This window comes from Callorhinus ursinus, unplaced genomic scaffold, assembly GCF_003265705.2.
Source record: "Callorhinus ursinus isolate GAN/ISIS: 27379988/994484 unplaced genomic scaffold, GSC_fseal_2.0 scaffold38, whole genome shotgun sequence".
Classification (NCBI taxonomy): Eukaryota; Metazoa; Chordata; class Mammalia; order Carnivora; family Otariidae; genus Callorhinus; species Callorhinus ursinus.
This window is the reverse complement of record NW_027397100.1, coordinates 1,382,895-1,400,913: the sequence shown is the minus strand read 5'-3', so window position 1 is coordinate 1,400,913 and position 18,019 is coordinate 1,382,895. Positions and strand designations below refer to the sequence as shown.

Genomic DNA, 18,019 nt, shown 5'->3' with positions numbered 1-18,019 from the left:
CATCCACCCATCCATCCATCCTCCAACCACCCATCCATGCATCCATCCATCCTCCATCCATCCATCCATCCTCCATTCATCCATCCATCTATCCTCTGTCCATCCACCCACCCATATCCATCCATCCATCCTCCATCCATCCTCCATTCATCCATCCATCTATCCTCTGTCCATCCACCCACCCATATCCATCCATCCATCCTCCACCCAGCCATCCAATAAATCTTTATTGAGTAACTACTATGTCCTAGGCACCATTCTAGTCGCAGGGAGAAAACAGTGGGGAGCTAAACCAACCATACTCCTGGATGTGAGCTTATATTCTAATGTGAGGGACAAATGTTAATTGAATAAACCCACAATTTAGTCTACAATTGCAAACCATGGTGAGTGCTAAGAAGGAAAAGTACAGGAAGAGCACCTAACAGAGGACCTGACTTAGTCTGAGAGAGGTCAGGGAGATCTTCTCGGAAGAAGTGATATTATTGCCTAGTCCTGAATGATGAGTTCAAGGAGAGGGGACAGCCGATGCAAAGGCCTAGAGGTTGGAAGAAGCATCATTATGCTCAAGGAACTAAAGCAGTCCTTTGTGACTGGAGGGATGAAGGTGATGGCTAGAGTGAGTCAAGGTCAAACCGGGGGCAGGGTGCGGCAGGGGCTCATCATGGAAAGTCTTAGAGGCCATAGTAAGGAATTGGGGTTATTTTCTTAAAAGCAACGGGAGGCCATCGATTGGTGGGTTTTAAGCCAAGAAGAGACCGGGCGACAAATCATCCATTCACACCCTCTGGATGTGAGGATTATCCTAGCCCCTGAAGCTAGAGCATGAATAAGACAGACATAGTCCCTGCCCTTGCTGAGCCTCCATTCTAGGCAAGGGCGTTTCTACTCTAAAACACGAGAGTGGATGTGGAAGATGAGTTAGGAAGATGTGTGTCTGAGGTGTGAGAGGATAGTAGTAGTAGAAGCACAGAGAAGTAGACAGATTTGAAAAATGAGTGGCTGGCTCTGGCTCAGCCTCAAATTCCCAAGCAAGCACAGAGGAGTGGAGAGGCGATGTTTGTTTCTCAGGGTTGCCGCCTTTGGCCATGGAGGCGTATGTTCTCAGAGCTCTGGTCCGTGCCACTCCTCCACCGGACCAAAGGGGATCCCTGGGCACCATCCCTGAACGTCCCGAGCAGCCCTCCGGGGCAGCGGCTGGCTTCACCTGGGGAAGCTGCTGGTCACCCCGGCCCCTTTCCCCCACCCTTCCAGGCAGGAACTGCACCCAGCCTTGTATCCATCCATCTGGCCTGACATACATCAGTGTCAATCCCTGGCTGCAAAAGCAATATTTATAAATCACGTTTCCAAACTGGCTACAAATGTGTACAGAGAAACAGATGGGTTGGGGTAGCTGTTTGTCACCCAGGATATTTATATGGTGAGGAGGAGGGGGCTTGGCAGGCCGTGGGAAGGGGCTAGGGGCCTGGCAGAGGAGCCCTTCCACGGCTGTGCTGAGCTTAGCGCACGGCTGCCACCCTCGCTCCTGGAGCTCCTTCCAGGGGGGTCACGCAGGATGGGAGCACCTGGCGGCTCCCCATCAAAGAGAGGCAGTTGGGACAGAACTTCAGGCCCTCGGGTTGGAAAGACTTGTGAACTTGGCGAGGTCAAGCCGGGGCTGTTTGTATCTCCTGGGGCCAACTCAGGATACCACTGGAATAATGCGTGGGCAAGGTACTACCGGTTGTTAAAGTATTGAAATGCTTCCAAAAAGGTCTAAATAGCTCTGACGCTATGAGGCCCAAGTCCTTCCTGCTGCCTCAGCCTTCCCCCCCGTGCCCGCCCCCAACTTTGACACAATCAAGCCACTAAGGGGGTAAAGCCTGGCACAGTGGGGGCTCCAGGGGCCTGCCCCAGGTTATTTATGGTCAGTGTCCCTTTCGGTTGGTCTTCTGAACTGCACTGGTTGTGAAATATTTTTAATATTACTCTCAGAAATACAGAGGGCCTGGCTTCGGAGGCCACTGAGGTCCCTCCTTTTGGAGGGAAGGGTTGTAAGGATCTTGGGGGTGATCCCAGACCTGTTCCAGGGTCAGAAAGAACCACCATGACCTGATCTCACGGTCCTGGTATCCACTCATTCCAACCACGCAGGCCCCCTGTTCCTTGGACATCCTGGGCCTGCTCGCACCTCAGGGCTTTGCACTTGCTGTTCCCTCCACCTGGATCATTCTTGATCCAGTTATCAGCATGGCTCACTCCCTAATTTCCTTTAGAGTTATACTCACTATTGATTCCTTCAGAGATGGTTTCCCAGGCCCCTTTATTTAAAATAGCTCCTATTGTCACTCTGCTTTATTTTCCCCTGTTTTGTTTAACACATTTTATGGAACACCCACTATGTGCCAGGCACTGCTCTAGGCACTCGGGGCCCAGCACTGAACAAAATCAAGTCTAGACTCTTGTTGCGATTGCATTATCTACCCTCCAGCCACTTAGCAGCCCCAACATACTATTCACTTGTCTGATTTCTACCTCCCCTCACCAGAATGTCACCTCCATGAGGGCAGGGATTTTGTCTTGTTTGCCACTGTATTTCAGGGCCCAGAACAGTGCCTGATATAGAGGCACCGTGTTTCAGTAAATAATTGCTGAATGCAGGAGATGACGTGTTCCAGGTACTAACAATATACCCTCATCTTGCTGGGGCCACCTAGCCATCTCAGGGGCAGGCCCTTTTAGCCCCATTTTACAGATGACAAAATGGAGGCTTAGGAAGTGCAGACCTTGCTGGGGTTGCACAGAAAGCCCCCAGCTGAGCCTGGCCTGGGACCCAGGGCCCTCACTCCCAATCCACTGACGCCCCCCCACCCCCAGTTCAGTGCTCCAAGGCTCAGACTTTGGCCTCTTGAGGAACTTCCTGGGGCACATCTCACAGTGGGATCAGCTCAGGCTGTGCAGGGCAGTCCCTTTCAAGGTGGCAAGAGAGCGAAAGCAGGAAGCACTCTGGATCTGAGACAGGGGTGGGTTGGAATCCCAGCCTGCCGCTGACTCCCCATACGGCCCTGGGTGGGTCCCTTTCCTCCTAGAGTCTCCGTTTTATCACGCGTAAAATAGGGGGAGGGGTAAGGAAACCACCCCCTAGGGTGGCCGTGAGGATGCAAAGGGAAACATGAGTGGAATACAGCGCTTTTTAAACTGAAGGGTGGGAGTGTGCGCACGTGACTTATTTCAATCTTCAGTTAGACCAGGGGGCTCTTTCCATCCAGGACTCTGGCCCACCTACTCCTCATCTGTTCCCTCCCTGTATCTTTCCATTCTCTTCTCTTGGGGTGCCCCCTCTCCACTCCGCCCACCCGCCCCCGGCTTGTTCTTCAGGGTTTGGCCAGTGGGCTGGGGAACAGCTCTAGCTTGACCCAGATTTTCTGTGTGATCTTGGACCCAACACTGGCTCTCTGGGTGCCTCAGTCTCTCCACTGGTAATACGGGAAGGGGAGAGGGGGAGGCTAGGCCCCTCCCTCGTGCATCCTAGGATTTGGTGGTTCAGAGGTAACTCACCTTGGATATCAAGCAGGGAGAAGTGAGGGTTGCTGGGAGCTTCGGGCACCAGGCGGAAATAAAAGCGGTGCCCACCCTGAGGCTCATCTCTGTCCACCACGCTGATGGTCTGGATCAGCTGAAGGGGGAGGATGGGGCAGGGAGATGATGTGAGGCCTAGTCCACACTGGACCTGGGTAGAGGGTGTCCCAGCCAGTCCCAAGAACCCCCAGGCCCCAGCCCCTCCACGTACCTGTCCTGGCTTCGCGTCCTCACACACGGCTGCCTCGTAGGGAGTGGCCAGCTCTGGGGGATTGTCGTTCACATCCAGGATTCGGATCCTTAGGGATGCCCGGGAGAGCTGGGCATGATTGTCTGCAGTGAGAGCACAGGAACGGGGTGAGCAGCATCAAGTGTGAGACCTAGACAACCCCCCATCTGCCATGAGGACAAGGCGAGGCAGCAGGGTCACACTGAGAGATCCGTGGGTTGACCCGGCAGGGAACAGGATCAGCACTGAGGACAGCGGGCATGACGGGGTCACCACCATCACTGCTGTCACCGTCACCACCACCATCCCTGCATGACCACCACTGCCTCCACCACCATCACCCCCAGTGCCACCTGGCACCGTCGTCAACACCATCCCCACCACTACTTTCGCCATCACCGTCACCAGTCCTGTTTCCACTGCCCTCATTAGCATTGTCCTTGTACCAACATGACCACCAGTACCACCATCTCCAATCCCACCACTCTCGCAGTCACCAACCTGCTGGCTTCGCCATTAGACCATTGCCATCGGAATGATGGTGTCCCCACTGCCCTACCTAAGGCACCACCGTCCTCAACTCTATTATCACGAACACCAAGGCCATCCCTAATCAGCGCCCTTACCACCACCGGTGACCCATGCGGTCACTCTCTCTACCACAAACACCATTACCAGCCCCGCCCTTACTACCGATACCCACCCCCATAAACACCCACGTCACCATCACACAGCTACCGCCGCTCCCACCTCTGGCAACACGATCATCACCACTGCCGTCAACCAACATCCCATTCTCGACATCCCATCACCATCAAGGGCGCAGAACGCACCCGGAGCATCCACATCCATCATTTCAGGTATCCATGTGGAAATCCTGTGCTTGGGTCAATTTCTATCTCCACATTGCAGAAGAGAAACAAAGCGTGAGAAACTTTAAAGAACTGGTCAGTTGGCAAGTAGGCTCTCAAACCTCTGCTCTTTTAAGACCTGATTCTGAGAGGGCAAGACAAGGCCACTGGATGTGGGTCTTGGCCAGGGTCTTCAGCAAAGCCATGACACCCCCACCTGTGATGTCTTTGAGGTCAAGGTCCCTGATGTGTTGACCCCCAGGTTCCAGCATCGTGGGATACGGCACAGAGTAAGTTCTAATACATCTGTTGAACGAGTGAATGAAGCCTGGAAGAACATGGACGGAAAGAGGCTTGCGTTCCAGGCATGGCTCTGTCCTTGACCCAGTGTTTGGTCCTCCCTCCCTAATATCCCTTTCCACATTTGGAAAATGAACGGAGCACAGTGATTAAGAGTAAAGTCTCCGAGGCAAGTTGTTCTGATCTCAGCTCTGCCACTTAGTAGCTGTGTGGTCTATGCCAGGTTACTTGGCCTCTGGGTGCCTCTGTTTTCTCACCGGCAACATGGAGCTACTAGTAATGGGTTGGTTAAGAGGAAAGATTGAGCTCCTATCTGGGAAGCATTTTTTTTAAACTGTGTATATAACACATAACAAGTGCTATATAAGGATTTGTTAAATAAACAGACATCCTTGAAGTGTCCTTTCAGCAATGACATCAAGTGATTGAAGGATAGCTTGTCCCAGCCTGCCCTCTCTGAGCAGTACCTGGAATGTTGGCCTTTTCTGTCCCTTGTCCCCTGGACCTCTTGGGTGCTCATTGGTGCCCTGCTCTCAGCTATCTTAGTCATGAGCTCGTTACCGACAAGTTCTATCCACCAGCAACCTCAAGGGCCGGGAGAGGAAGCCACCCCCTTCCAAGCAGGGTGGCTAGGCATCTAACCTGGCGGACAGGGAGCTCTTTTGGGGGCAGCCTGGAAGCTTCCAAGCAGCCAGGAACCCCATGAGTTCTGGGGGGAGTGGGGCTGGTGGGCTGCCTCTTTCTCTGATCAGGGCCGCCGTGGCCTGCAGCTGCGTGTGTGTTGATAAGGAGACATGGGATCCGGGGGCAGGTGGAGCCACCTCCTGGGGTCAGGGATGGGAGGGGGGCGAGTCCTTAATTAACGCAGACCCCCAACCCCTCTCTGGAGCTCCCCTTAGCCAGGGGCACCTTATCTTCTCAGCTCACCCAGATCTGCCGCTTCAGTGATTAGAGGGGGCTTTTCTGGGGGCGGGAGATCGGAGTCGTGACTGGGAATGCCGGGCAAGCCGTTATTTTTAAAAGTGTGTTGCTGAAGAACTTAAACAGACAGAAGGTGGGTGTGTTTGGGAGGAGGGGAGGTGGGGAGGGTGAGGCCCGCTGCCAGGACCAGGCACCTCTCTCCCCGCCGAGGCAGAGGGAGGGGGCGCAGGGGCCTAGGCGCCATGCAAAAGGGCGACCCCAGAGCAGGGCCAGCTCCTCTGAGGGGGACATGCTGCAGGGGGGCCGGGTCCACTACTGGCGAGACCCCCACTATTGAGCCATTCCTTTACAATCTGCTGGGCCTCTTCTAGCTGCTCTTTTTTTTTTTTTTTTTTAATTTCTAGCTTTATTGAGATAGGATTGACAACGTGATATAAGGTGTGCAATGTAATGATTTTATACACATATATGTTGTGGGATGTTTCCCACAATCAGGTTAGCTAACACATCCTTCACCTCACATAATTACCTTTTCGTTGTTGTCCTGCCTCCTCTTTTATTATTTTATTTTATTTTTTTCGAGGAGGGGTGGGGCCGAGGGAGAGGGAGAGAGAGACTGAAGCAGGCTCCTCGCCCAGTGCAGAGTCCGACGTGGGGCTCGATCTCATGACCCTGAGATCATGACCTGAGCTGAAACCAAGAGCCAGACGCTTCACCGACTGAGCCACCCAGGCACCCCTCTTACCTCCTTTTTAAAAATGCTACAGGTCACCTCCTGGGAAAGCCCTGAACCCTTTGGCATGGCTGTGGATCCCAGGTCTCGGAGGTGGGGCAGCTGAGTGAGCAGGGAAGGGGTGTGCCTCTATGTTGCCAAGTTACCACCGGCAGAACTGATCCCAGGGACCCCTGGATTTGGGGCTGGCCTGTGTGCCCATGACATCGCAGTGGCCTCCAGCCTGGCTGCACGTTAGAATCACCTGGGAAGGCTTTGAAACACAGTGATGCCCAAGGCGTGGTCACTGAGGTTTTTTAATGGCTGTAGGAATCTAATATGTGGCGGGGGATTGCCAACCACTGGCAGGTGGGGGAGTCCAACCTGTTATCTTACTTCCGGTGGACTTCCTTTAAACCCCTCCTGATCACAGTTAGCCACATTTGTGATCACTGTTAATAATTAATTCATAAGTTTACCGTCTTAAATGTTTCTGGGATAAAACAAAGACTCCATCAATTAATTAATCTTCACCCTGCGCAGGACTTTCCAATCAATAACAAACTTTCTTATCTATGACCTCATTTGATTCTCAAAACAACCTGTAAAGGAGGTCTTGTTAAACCCATTTTGTAGATGAGAAAACTGAGGCCCAGAGAGGGCCAGGACCTCGCCCAGAGCCATAAGGGAGTCAGCACAGAGCCGGGTTGGGTCCTGGGTCTCCTGCCTCTACGGCCAGTGCTTGGTCTAGATCCAAGGCCAGTAGGCCCTCCTGCTGCCTGGGTATCTGTCCATCTAGCACCAGCTACTGCTCGGACCCAGGTCCAAGTGGCCCTTCCCCAAAGCCCAGCAGCAGGTGCCCTCTCCCAGGGCTGGGTTCCTCATGGGTCCCCACCCCCCTCTTGGCATCTCAGTTCAGCTGACTGACATGCAAATTAGTTTAATTATTTCTTCTTCTAAAATAAATTATATTTTGCAGTAGCTGCAATATGTTGTGTCAGGCAAAATTGCATTCAATATTTTTAAACTAATTGATGCAGCCTTGAGGAAGGCTGATTGACAGCCCAGAGCTGAGCAGGCCTGCAGCCTTAACCAGTTCCTAGATGAAAATTAAACGTGCTTCGGCCTGGGGCTCCCTCTCTGAGCTACCTCGCTAGGAATCCAGGAAGGTGGCAGGTGAAACCCTGGGGGCCTGGGGGCCGAGGAGGTGGGCTGTTCAGTGGGCCCCTGGACCAGGGGCGGGAGCACTGCTGTGCACCGTGGGCAGGTCTCCTACCTTCTCTGGGCCTCGGAGACCCTGACGTATAACGGCCAGGGGATCGGACTGGGCCATTTGGAGCTGAGGCTGCTGGATTTTGCTGATGATTAGGAATTGAGCGCCTCCTTTGTGCCAAGGACATAACAGTGAGCAAGACCTATACGGTCTCTCGGTCTTGAGGCAGGGACAGACAGTACTCCAGACTCTGATAAGAGCTAAGAGATAAAGGTTCAAGAGCAGGGTGGGTGCAGGGATGTTTTCCCTGGGGTAAGTGACCTTTAGGCTGAGATCCAACTAGGAAGGAATCAGGTGACGGGCATGCAAGGGAAAGAGTGCCCCAGGGAATGGGGACAGCATATGCAAACACCCGGGAGAAGAGGAAGAGGCTGTAGATGATGAGACTCTGGATCCCTTCCAAGGAAGACCCCAGCCCCTGGCAGGTACTCACCTGGTATCTCAACCAAACTAGGCTTGGAGGGCTGGGGGGGGGCCACTGGGAAGGGAAGAGGAAATGGGAGCTGGCCTGGTGACTCTGTTAAGGGCACTGCTAGGAACGTGCTCCTTCCCAGAAAGACATCAGCAAACACATGCGAGGCATGCGCTGTGGGCCAGGCTCTGTGCTGCCCCGTTTCCTCCTGTCAACCTTTGTGGGAGGTGGAGACTAGTATTATTGACATTTTACTGAGGAGGAAACCCGTTCAGAGAGGTAAGGAACTTGCCCAAGGTCTCGTAGGGAACAACTGATCAATCTGGGACTCGAACCCGGGTCTGGTTCCAGAGGGGGAGTTTCTAATCATCAGATGGTACTGCCTTTCTTGCCATCTTTAGCCGTCAGAGTCCCACTTGCCTCAGCGTCCTAAACGTCCTAACACATGTCTCTGCCTCCTCCTGGAAGGTCTCCCTGACTGCCTCAGTCCCCGGCCACCAAGAATATTAGCCCAAGTCCTGCATGCCCACATGCCCACATGCCCACATGCCCACATGCACATGATCTTCCAGCTAGCTCCCTGGCCTTGTCCCTCACCCCCCCTCTTTTTTTTTTTAAGATTTTATTTATTTATTTGACAGAGAGAGAGACAGTGAGAGAGGGAACACAAGCAGGGGGAGTGGGAAAGGGAGAAGCAGGCTTCCCGCGGAGCAGGGAGCCCGATGCGGGGCTCGATCCCAGGACCCTGGGATCATGACCTGAGCCGAAGGCAGTTGCTTAACCAACTGAGCCACCCACGCGCCCCGCTCACCCCTCTCTTGAGCTCTGCTCCAAGTTTGCTCCATTCTCACCTTCAGATCTTTGCCCAGATGCCTTCTCAGAGAGCCTCCCCTGATGACCTTCTTTAAATGTGTCCATTGCCATCCCACCAGACACCCCTTCCCTGCTTTCTCTCCATAGCACTTACCCAACACCCCCTATGTCTTTACTTACTTAACTCTTAACTTGCTCATCACTTGTCTCCCCGCTAGAAAGTAAGCATAATTTCTATTTTGTTTACTGCTATGTGCGTGGCACATAGTAGGTGCTTAATAAAGATTGTTGAATGAATGGGTTTCATTGCCTGTGCCATCCCTGACTATGCTGGGATACTGGGGAGGCCACAGGGAGAGACCAATACCTCCTTGGGTGGACTAATTCTGTAGGGGGTGCACCCCCTCCAGGGCCCCTCCATCTGGGCAAGAGTCAAGCTATGTGATGCTGTTCCTGCCTCTCTCTTTGGACTAAGGTTTTCTCATCAGTAAAACAAACGGAGAGAGAGAAAGAGAAGCCCAGAGAGAAGGAGGCAAGGGAGGTTGCAAGAGTGGGAGTGAGAAGTGGGGGGAGGAAGGAGGGACTGGTGGGGAAAGGAGAGGGGGAGGGAACAGGGGCAGGGGAGGGAGAGAGCTTGGGGGGCAGCTCAAAGGCACCTCCTTCTCACTCACTTGCAGTGGAGGGTGGGCAGCAGAGCGGACCCTCTTTTTCAGTCCCCCCAGCTCCTCCCCTTCCCGAGAGAATTAAATTGCATCCAGACACCAGGCTCTGATTAGAGCTGGCCAGCTGGGCAGGAAGATTTATCATCCCAATTACCCGCTGGCCAAGACAAGCTGGGTGAATAAGTGGGGGTGCTCCAGGGGAGGGGTGTCAGGGCTGCCAAAAGTGGACTCCTTGCAGACCCCTGCCCTGTCCTCACTCACCTTTAGTGGGAGCAGGAGGTTTGGGCACCCTTCTCTGTCTCTCTCAGGGCTTTGATTATCCCTTTGGCGTCCCAGGGGAGACCGGAGGCTTCGTTGTGCGGGGGGGGCGTTGTGTAGTCCTCCAAAGGGTAAAGGAGGACTTCAGGGTGAATCAGGGACTCTGGAATGGGGGTGGGGTGGGAGAAAGTTTTCCTTCCTAGGGCTGAGCTGGTCCTGATGTTCTGGGCTGTCCTCTGGAGACCCCATGGACACGACAGAATCTTTATTCCGGTCTGCCTCTGTTGGGTACTCAGGGACCACAGGATTCCGGGAGTTACCCAGTCCAAGAGGAGCCCAGGCCTGATTTACACCTCTGGTGATGGGGAGCTCAGTGCCTCCTGAAGCAGCCCCTTCCGTGTAGGACTGTGCCAAGCCTCTTCCCCAGATGGCACCACACTCAGCTTCCCTGCCCGTCCTAGCCCTGCCCTGACACCCCCAGCTCCTGTCTGAGCCTGAGGCTTCACCACAGCCTCCCATGTGCCCTCCTGCTCCAGGCCAGCCCCGTCCTGTTCACGAGTGAACACTGGGCCCGCACGTCTGACCATGTCACTCTGCTGCTCCAAGACCTGCCTTGGTTCCCTGTTGTCTCCAGGAGATGTCTGGCTCCTCAGAGGACACTGAAGGCCCTTCCTGCAGAGAACCAGTGAGGGTCTGCATGCTCACCTCACCTCGCCTGCTCCAGCCATCCCCTACCCCAGCCTCTGCCCCCGCCCCCGTCTCCCCGTTTCTCAGAATGGCCAGCGGCACGGCTGAGCTTCTGAGTCTTTCTGCCTCGAGCACCCAAACTCCCTTTCCTCAGCCTTTGAGACCCAATTCAGATGTCCCCTCCTTTGGGAAAGATTTTTGCCTCCTTCCCCTCTGGGTAGGCAAGTCCCTCCCTGCTCCTCCTGAGTGCCCACTGCCCCCTTCCGCTCCGTGTTGTCACTGGCTGTTGATGTGTCTCTCCCCCGCCTACCTGTGAGCTCCGAGGTCAGTGGCCGAGCCCTGCTTACCACCAGATCGCAGCACCCAGACCGGGATGGGCAGTGAGGAGAGGCCGCAGCACCCAGACCGGGATGGGCAGTGAGGAGAGGCCCTCTGAAAACACTAGCTGGGGGTGGACACGTGGGGAGCGGAGGGTGTCCTTGTGGCAACTGAGCACTCTGCATCTCACCCCACTGCAAGCTCTCACCCCCTCCCTATTGTCCTCCTAAGGAGCATTGGACTGGGAGTCATAAGGCCTCACTGCTGGACTTGGGCCAGTTGCTTCCCTTCCTTGGGCTTAGTCTCCCCAGCTGTGAAGTGAGGGTCGGGGTGGGGGCTGGAGTCCATCATCTCTGACATTCCTTCTTCCCTCAGATTCTTTTCTCTGGCTATGAATCACAAGTACCGTGTGTCAGGAACCATGCTAGTCATTTTACATACACAGATTCTAACGTACATGACATGAGATGCTTTATGTACAACATTCAGTATGATGTCTGGCACATCGTAAGCTTCAAACAAACAGAAGCTGCTATTATTATAAAGATATCGTAAATTATAATCTTTGGGGCATCTGGGTAGCTCAGTCGGTAAAGCGTCTGCTTTCAGCTCAGGTCATGATCCCAGGGCCCTGGGATCAGGCCCCATGTCGGGCTCCCTACTCAGTGGAGAGTCTGCTTCTCCCTCTCCCTCTGCTCGTGCTTGCTCTCTCTTGCTCGCTCTCTGTTTCTCAAATAAATAAATAAATAAATAAATAAATAAAAATCTTAAAAAAAATTATTATCTACAGCCATCTAACACAGTGCCATTTTACAGATGAGAAAAGTAAGGCAATGAAAGGGAGAGTGACCCGTCCAAGTGCAGAGAGCTGGGAACGGTGCAACTGACCCGTTTTCGCGCGTCACGCCACCCTACTTTCCTCACTGGGTGGGCCAGCGCCTTTACCAGTTCGTTCAGTAAATATTTACCCATGCCTACTAAGTGCCAGGCCTGGTATAAATAGCGCAGATGCAGACAAGACCCTGCCCTCGTGGAAGGTACAGCTTCCTGGGGAGAAGAGATTAACTAAATACACAAATACATACATAAATCATGACAAGCGCTCCGTGGTTTGTAGGAAAAACCGGGGTGCTGTAAGACGTACTTGGCCTAGGGTGACCCAAGGTGGGGAAGCGTCTCGCTAATCTGGTTAACTCTTTGCTGTTCCTGGTGGCTAGAGACCTGCCCCTCCCCCACTACAGACCAGCTTAGGGCCAGACGACCCTGGAGGAGGGGGGCCGGATGCGGCCCCTGGAACCCTCACCCCAGCACTGGCCTTCCAAGTCTGCACCCCCATCTCTTTGAAGACTGTCCCTTTACAACTGCCCTTTCCACCGAAGGATTCAGACACAAATTGTACTTCAAATTCAATATCGGTCATTAATATTTCATGATTACAAAACGTTAAAGATAATGTCAGTGGAAGGAGCGTTTGCATGGGCAGAATGGATGACTCAGAAGTTCGGGGAGAAGGGAGCCGGCATACTAAGTGGCTGGGGAGTCTTTGAGGTAATCCAGTATGACAGCAGGCGGCGGCTCCCGACCCAGCTCAGCCTTCTCCAAGGTGCTCGCCAAGCTCCGCCACTGTGTATAAATATTTCCCCTCTGATTCTTGTCACCTCGGGTTTGTTACGCCCGGAGCAGGCAGGGCCACCGTGACTCCACCAGCATCCTCTGTTTCTGAGGAAGCCAAATGGATGCTTCAGCAGGAGGCCATGGACAGGCAGACCCCCTGGCATTGAACTTGGGGCTTGGGCTGGCTGCTGGGAAGCAGGAGGTCTGGGGGTGGAGCCCTGACCCTGCGTGGATTTGCTCCATGACCTTGGAACCATCGCTGTTCCACCCTGAGCCTTTATTTCCTCTTCTGTAAAGTGGGGATAATAATTTTGCCCTTGTCTTGCAGAGATGGCAAGAAGCTGGAGTGGTGGATTATTTGTGACACTCCTGGATTCGTGCCTGGCACCAAAAAAACATGACTTGAGGGGCATCTGGGTGAGAGCAGGGCTTTGGAGTCAGACAGGCTGGGGCTGGAAATTTAGACAGATGACTTCACTTCTCATCCATAGGTTGGGGATAAGGGAAGAACCGACACCTCTTAGGTGGGAAGATTCAACGAGCGAGCGCACTACTGTAAAATGCCTTGTGCAGAGTCAGTGCTCGAAGTCAAGTGCCCAGAGTCGAGATCGATAGGTACCTCTAATTGAGCACTTATTAAGTACTAGGCAAGTTCTTTCCATGCATGATCCTATTGAATCCTCCCATTAGCTCTGTGAAGCGGGAGCCATTCGTTTTCTCATTGATTAATACCTGGTCAGGGTTGGGCAGGGGTTGTTGATTGCAGCTTAGGGGGGAGGGTCTCTAGCCCAGTGATCAGTCTCCTTCCAGAGCCTCATCTTCCCCATGGTCGGTTGCTAGGCATTGGTGGGTGGGAGAGAGGTGGGGCTCAGATTGCAGAGAGTACCCAGGAAAAGGAGCTCACGTGGCCTTGCTGCGGAGGGAACTAGGCAGACTTGCTCCAAATCCCAGCTCTGCCACCGCACATCCTTGGGCAAGTTTCCTCTCCCAGCCTCGATCTTCTCATCAGTAAAGTGGTGCTGATCGGTTACTGATCATGATTCAATAGAAGTCCACACTAGAAAGCCTCTAGCCCAGAATATGGATGAGGTAAACACTGTAAAATGTTTGTGGGAGAGTCCCCTCCACATTCTTTCTTCTGTGAAATGGCAGCATTATAGACTTTGTATACCACTCTAGCTGCTCTCTGCAAAGAGACCCACTGGGCAGAAGCACAATGCTTAACCCGAGTGGGACGTCAGGCAGGGTGGCGCAGCCGGACGCGTGCGGGGGAGATGTATCTGCAGGCAGGGAGAGGGGGCTCTCTGCCCAGCAGCCAGGCCAGTCTCCCCTGGCCGCCCAGGGAGCAGGCTCAGGGAGGGAAGAGGGGGAGCTCTCCTCCCCCCCAGTCCAGCCGCCACTTCCTCTCCAGCCACCTTTGTTACTTTCCTTTCATGAGGTGGAGGAGTGGATTCAAAGGCTCCCGAGTAGCAGGCACTGAGGTTTGAGCCAGCTTTGTATTTTCTTTTAAACTGAAGTTGAAAGAGACGGAGGGAACTTCAGCCTAGGGACTTCCTTGGCCCACCGGCCTGCAAAGGGGGAGGGCGCCAGCACCGGGAGAAGGAGGAAGGCTGGCAGGGGGCTCGCGGGGCCAGGAGGGACTTGGGCCCCCCCCCCACCAAGTGCGCGCAGGGGCAAGTTGGAATGTCGCCCACCCACGCACCGGAGGCTCAGAGGCTCTGAGTCTCTCTGTTGTCATGACTGCTTACTGGCAGCTCTGCAAGCTCCTGGACCTTGAGAGCCGATGGGGGTTGGGGTGGGGGGTGCTTGGAGATCAGGTCCAGGCAGCATTGCTCTGGTTTTGGAGGAGGCCTGGAGCTGCCCCCTCCCCTCTCCTGGGCCTCTGTGAACCCTGTGGTCTTAGCTCCTCACCTCTACGGCTTACTTATCTGGACCCCATGCATAGAGCTTCCCCTCTTCCTCTTGCCGCTCACCCGTGCCAGCTGCACCAAGCTGCCCGCGGTGTACGCGCGCACACACAAGCGCGCGCGCGCACACACACGCACGCTCTTCCGGGAAGCGGGGCCAAGCACCTTGAAGTAGTCCCGGACCCCCTCTCTATCTCTTATCTCCACGCCAGTCATTCCATCAGAAAATCCCGGGGTGCCATTTTCAGCCTGTCCCCCAAAGCTGACCACATCTCACCTCCTCCATGGCTGCCGCCCTGGGCCAGGCCACGGTCTTGTCTTCCTGCCACTGTCACATTTAAGTTCCCCCTTCACCCCCCAAAGGATCCATTCTCATGCAGCAGCCAGAGGTATCCAGTCCGGTAATGTCCCTCCTCAGCCCAAATGGCGCCCCTGTCCTGTGATTCCCGCCTTATTCAGAGCAAAGTCCAAAGAACTTACAAGGGCCGAACACTCTGCCCCTCGCCAACCACACTGGTTTCCTCGCTATTCCTCCAACATGCTGGGCAAACTAACACCTCAGGGCCTTTGCACTGGCTGTTCTCTCTGCTTCGAACACTCTTCCCCCGGACATGGGCATGACTTCCTCACTTTCCTAAGGTCTCTGTTGAAATGGCTCCTTCTGAGAGAGGCCTTCTTCTAAGAGGAACAACACCCTCTTCTTCCCAGTCCCCTTCCCCGGCTCTCTTCCTTCCCGGTTTCTCACTAGCCCTTCACATCATCCGGCATATGTACACCTGTTTGTTGACAGTCTAGCGCTCCCCCACAAAGACAGGAGCTTTTCTGTCTTGTTCAAGGCTGTATCCTCAGTCTCTAAAACAGGGCTTCGTATGTAGTGGGTGCTCAATAAATGCTGAGGAAGGAAGTCAGCTTCCAGACCAGCTCTCGCCTTTTGGCTTGGGATCCTTCCCAGGTCTTTGTTCCTCCGCATCAGTTTTTGCCTCCCGCAACCCGGCCATCTGTGCCCGGTTTCTTCCTCTTTGCCCCGCCTCAGCCCCCCCCCTCCCCCGGCCTTCGCCCCGCCCCGATATTCGCCCCGCCCCCCGGCTCACCCGCCTCCATGGCCAGCACCGTGATATTGTGCCAGCCGGCCGTCTCGCGGTCCAGCCCCTTGCCCGTCACAATGGCGCCCGTGTCTGCATCGATATCAAAGATCTGGTCTAAATCCGAGTCGCGGTCAATGGCGTACCTGAGGGAGGCAGGGTGGGGCTGATTGAAGGTGCCCTGGCGCCAGGTGGAGCCCGTGCCCAAGTCCACCAGCCTCCCCGCCGCCCAAAAGAGGCATCATCTGCCTGGGAGACATCAGGAGCAGAGAAACCCTTTCCAAGAGAGGAAGGGTGGAAAGGGATGTGGGTTTGCCTCTCTGCGGCACCGGTACCGGCTGTGTGACCACGGGCCACGCTCAACCTTTCTAAGCCTCGGTTTCCTCTGCTGGGTAATGGGGCTAATAATTTGCACCCCACAGTTGTGAGGCTGGAAGTGGGCAAAGTCCCTGGCACTCACTGCATATTCGATTATCTTTCCCTAAGAGCTGACCCTCGAATTGGGCTTGGGGAGGGGGCGGGGCTGGCATGGGTTGGGGGGCGGATGGGGGGAACAGAGATGCAACGAATCATTCAGAGAATGGCGGGCAGGAATAATTCAGAGAACGGCTAACGGCGCCCAACGCGTCGAACGGAGGAGCAGGCAGAGTGTGGCACGGGCACCCGCGGGGCGCGGGATCCAGGGCTTGGACATGTCCTGGGCGGGGAGGTGCGAGGGGTCATTCTGAGCAGGAGAAAGGGGGTCGGCGTGGAGGCCCCAGCCCGGCCACACGGCTGAGCGAAAGACGGCCGGCGGCCCTTCCCGGCCAGCGCAGCACGCGCGAGCTAATCTGCGGCTTTTCAGTTGCCGCGTGAAAAAGCCCTTTGTTCCGCCTTCTTCCCGGGCCTTTGTGCGGCGGCTCCAGGCCTGAAAGGCCCGTGTCCAACACATGTCTCGGGCGGCGGCCCAGAGAGGCCCCGCCAGCTCCGGCCGCCGCTTCCCAGCGCTGATAACGCGGGCGGGGGCGCCGCCAGGCTGCGCGGCCCACAAAGGCCTCGAACGCCAAGCAAGGGCGCATGCATTGTGCGGCGAGGACAAAGAAGCTTGGCGGGGCGGAGCTCAGCCTGAGCCACCCGGCCCCTCCCACAGGGAGGAAAGGGACCCTTTCCCCATCTCCTAGAGGAGGAAACTGAGGCCCAGGGAGGCGAGGGCGCCAGGAACGCCCGCTGCTGGAGGCGCAAAGCCCTGAAGCGACCCTATAGTGGGGCTTAGCTGCATTACAACGTCCCCGGGGCCTCAGTTTCCTCATCTGTTGAATGGGAATAATGACACCCAGTGGGACTGCCCGCATCTGAGAGTAATCAGAGCTGCGTTTGAATCCTAGGCTACTTACTTCACCTGTGTGACCTTGGACAAGTCACTGGACCTCCCTGGCCTCCGTTTGCTTATCTGGAAAAGGGGGTGTACTCCCCTGTACTCCCTCACACTGGTGTGAGTTAGAGGGGCTAATTCATGAGTCTGGGCATAGGCCTAGGTGACATCCCTTATTCTTTTCATAGTTACTGGGGTGGAGGCAAAGATGGTGAAAGCTACGGCCAACTTGTAAAAGGCTGTGTGTATGGGTATGGTGGGCATTACCGCCAGTTTCCTGAGCTCCCATCAACTCTCCTCCCTGTCCCTAAGCTGCTAAGCCCACATCCCCCTTGCCCCTGACCAACCTGGGGCCTCCTGACCTGGGCAAAAGTGTATGAGGGACTTCAGACCCAAGATGATACTTCCTTCCACTAGCACAGCACTTAGTAATTTGTAGCCTGCTTTTCCTTTAGCCATCCCTCCCTGCATTTCTTTATGCTTAGACATTAACTGAGTGCCTTCTCTGTTCTGCTCTGTGCTAGGTCCCGGGATAAAAGAGCAAATGAGACAGATGAAGTCCCTGCCTGGCACCCTGGGAAGCTGATGGGATCTTCCCTATTTTGCAGATGAAGACACTGAGGCTCAGAAAGGAAACCTGCCAAGCTTAGGACTGCCAAATATGGTTGAGCAGGTTGTATCCTGCACAAAGGTACCAACCAGCTGAAGGGCTGAAATGGGGTTAAAGTCTAACCAGTGTTCAGCTTGCCATCCTAGCTGAGGGAGGATCTTCTCAAAAGGGATCTTTTCTTATTTATCCAAAGATGCCCTGTGGGCTAGTGATGACGTGCTCAAAACTGCACAGGAGCTGTCGCAGAATTGGTATTTGTACCCAAATTTGGGACTCTCTACCCAGAGTTCTTTTATAGCTCATTGAACCACCCAAAGCTGCAAAGCATGGAGCCTCCGATCCTCCGCGTCCCCAGCCTGGGCCTCCCCGTCAGATGTTTGGGTCCAAAGGAGGTAGAACCAGGCTCCGAGTGTCAGCTCGGCTGGAAGGAACCTCCCCGATTCTCCTGGGAGACCAGA

At 54.7% G+C, this 18,019-nt stretch overlaps 1 protein-coding gene across 2 annotated transcripts in view; it reads right to left on the bottom strand.

Annotated features, from left to right (window-relative positions):
* The window catches only part of CDH22 (cadherin 22), a 67,640-nt gene that overhangs the window by 6,831 nt on the left and 42,790 nt on the right, over positions 1-18,019 (bottom strand). For both annotated transcript variants that reach the window (XM_025875475.2, XM_073880333.1), the window contains 3 exons: positions 15,610-15,746; positions 3,773-3,894; positions 3,541-3,658 (listed from right to left, as the gene is read on the bottom strand). In XM_025875475.2, coding sequence (XP_025731260.2) covers positions 3,541-3,658; positions 3,773-3,894; positions 15,610-15,746 — 377 coding nt within the window. The remainder of the gene's footprint in view (positions 1-3,540; positions 3,659-3,772; positions 3,895-15,609; positions 15,747-18,019) is intronic.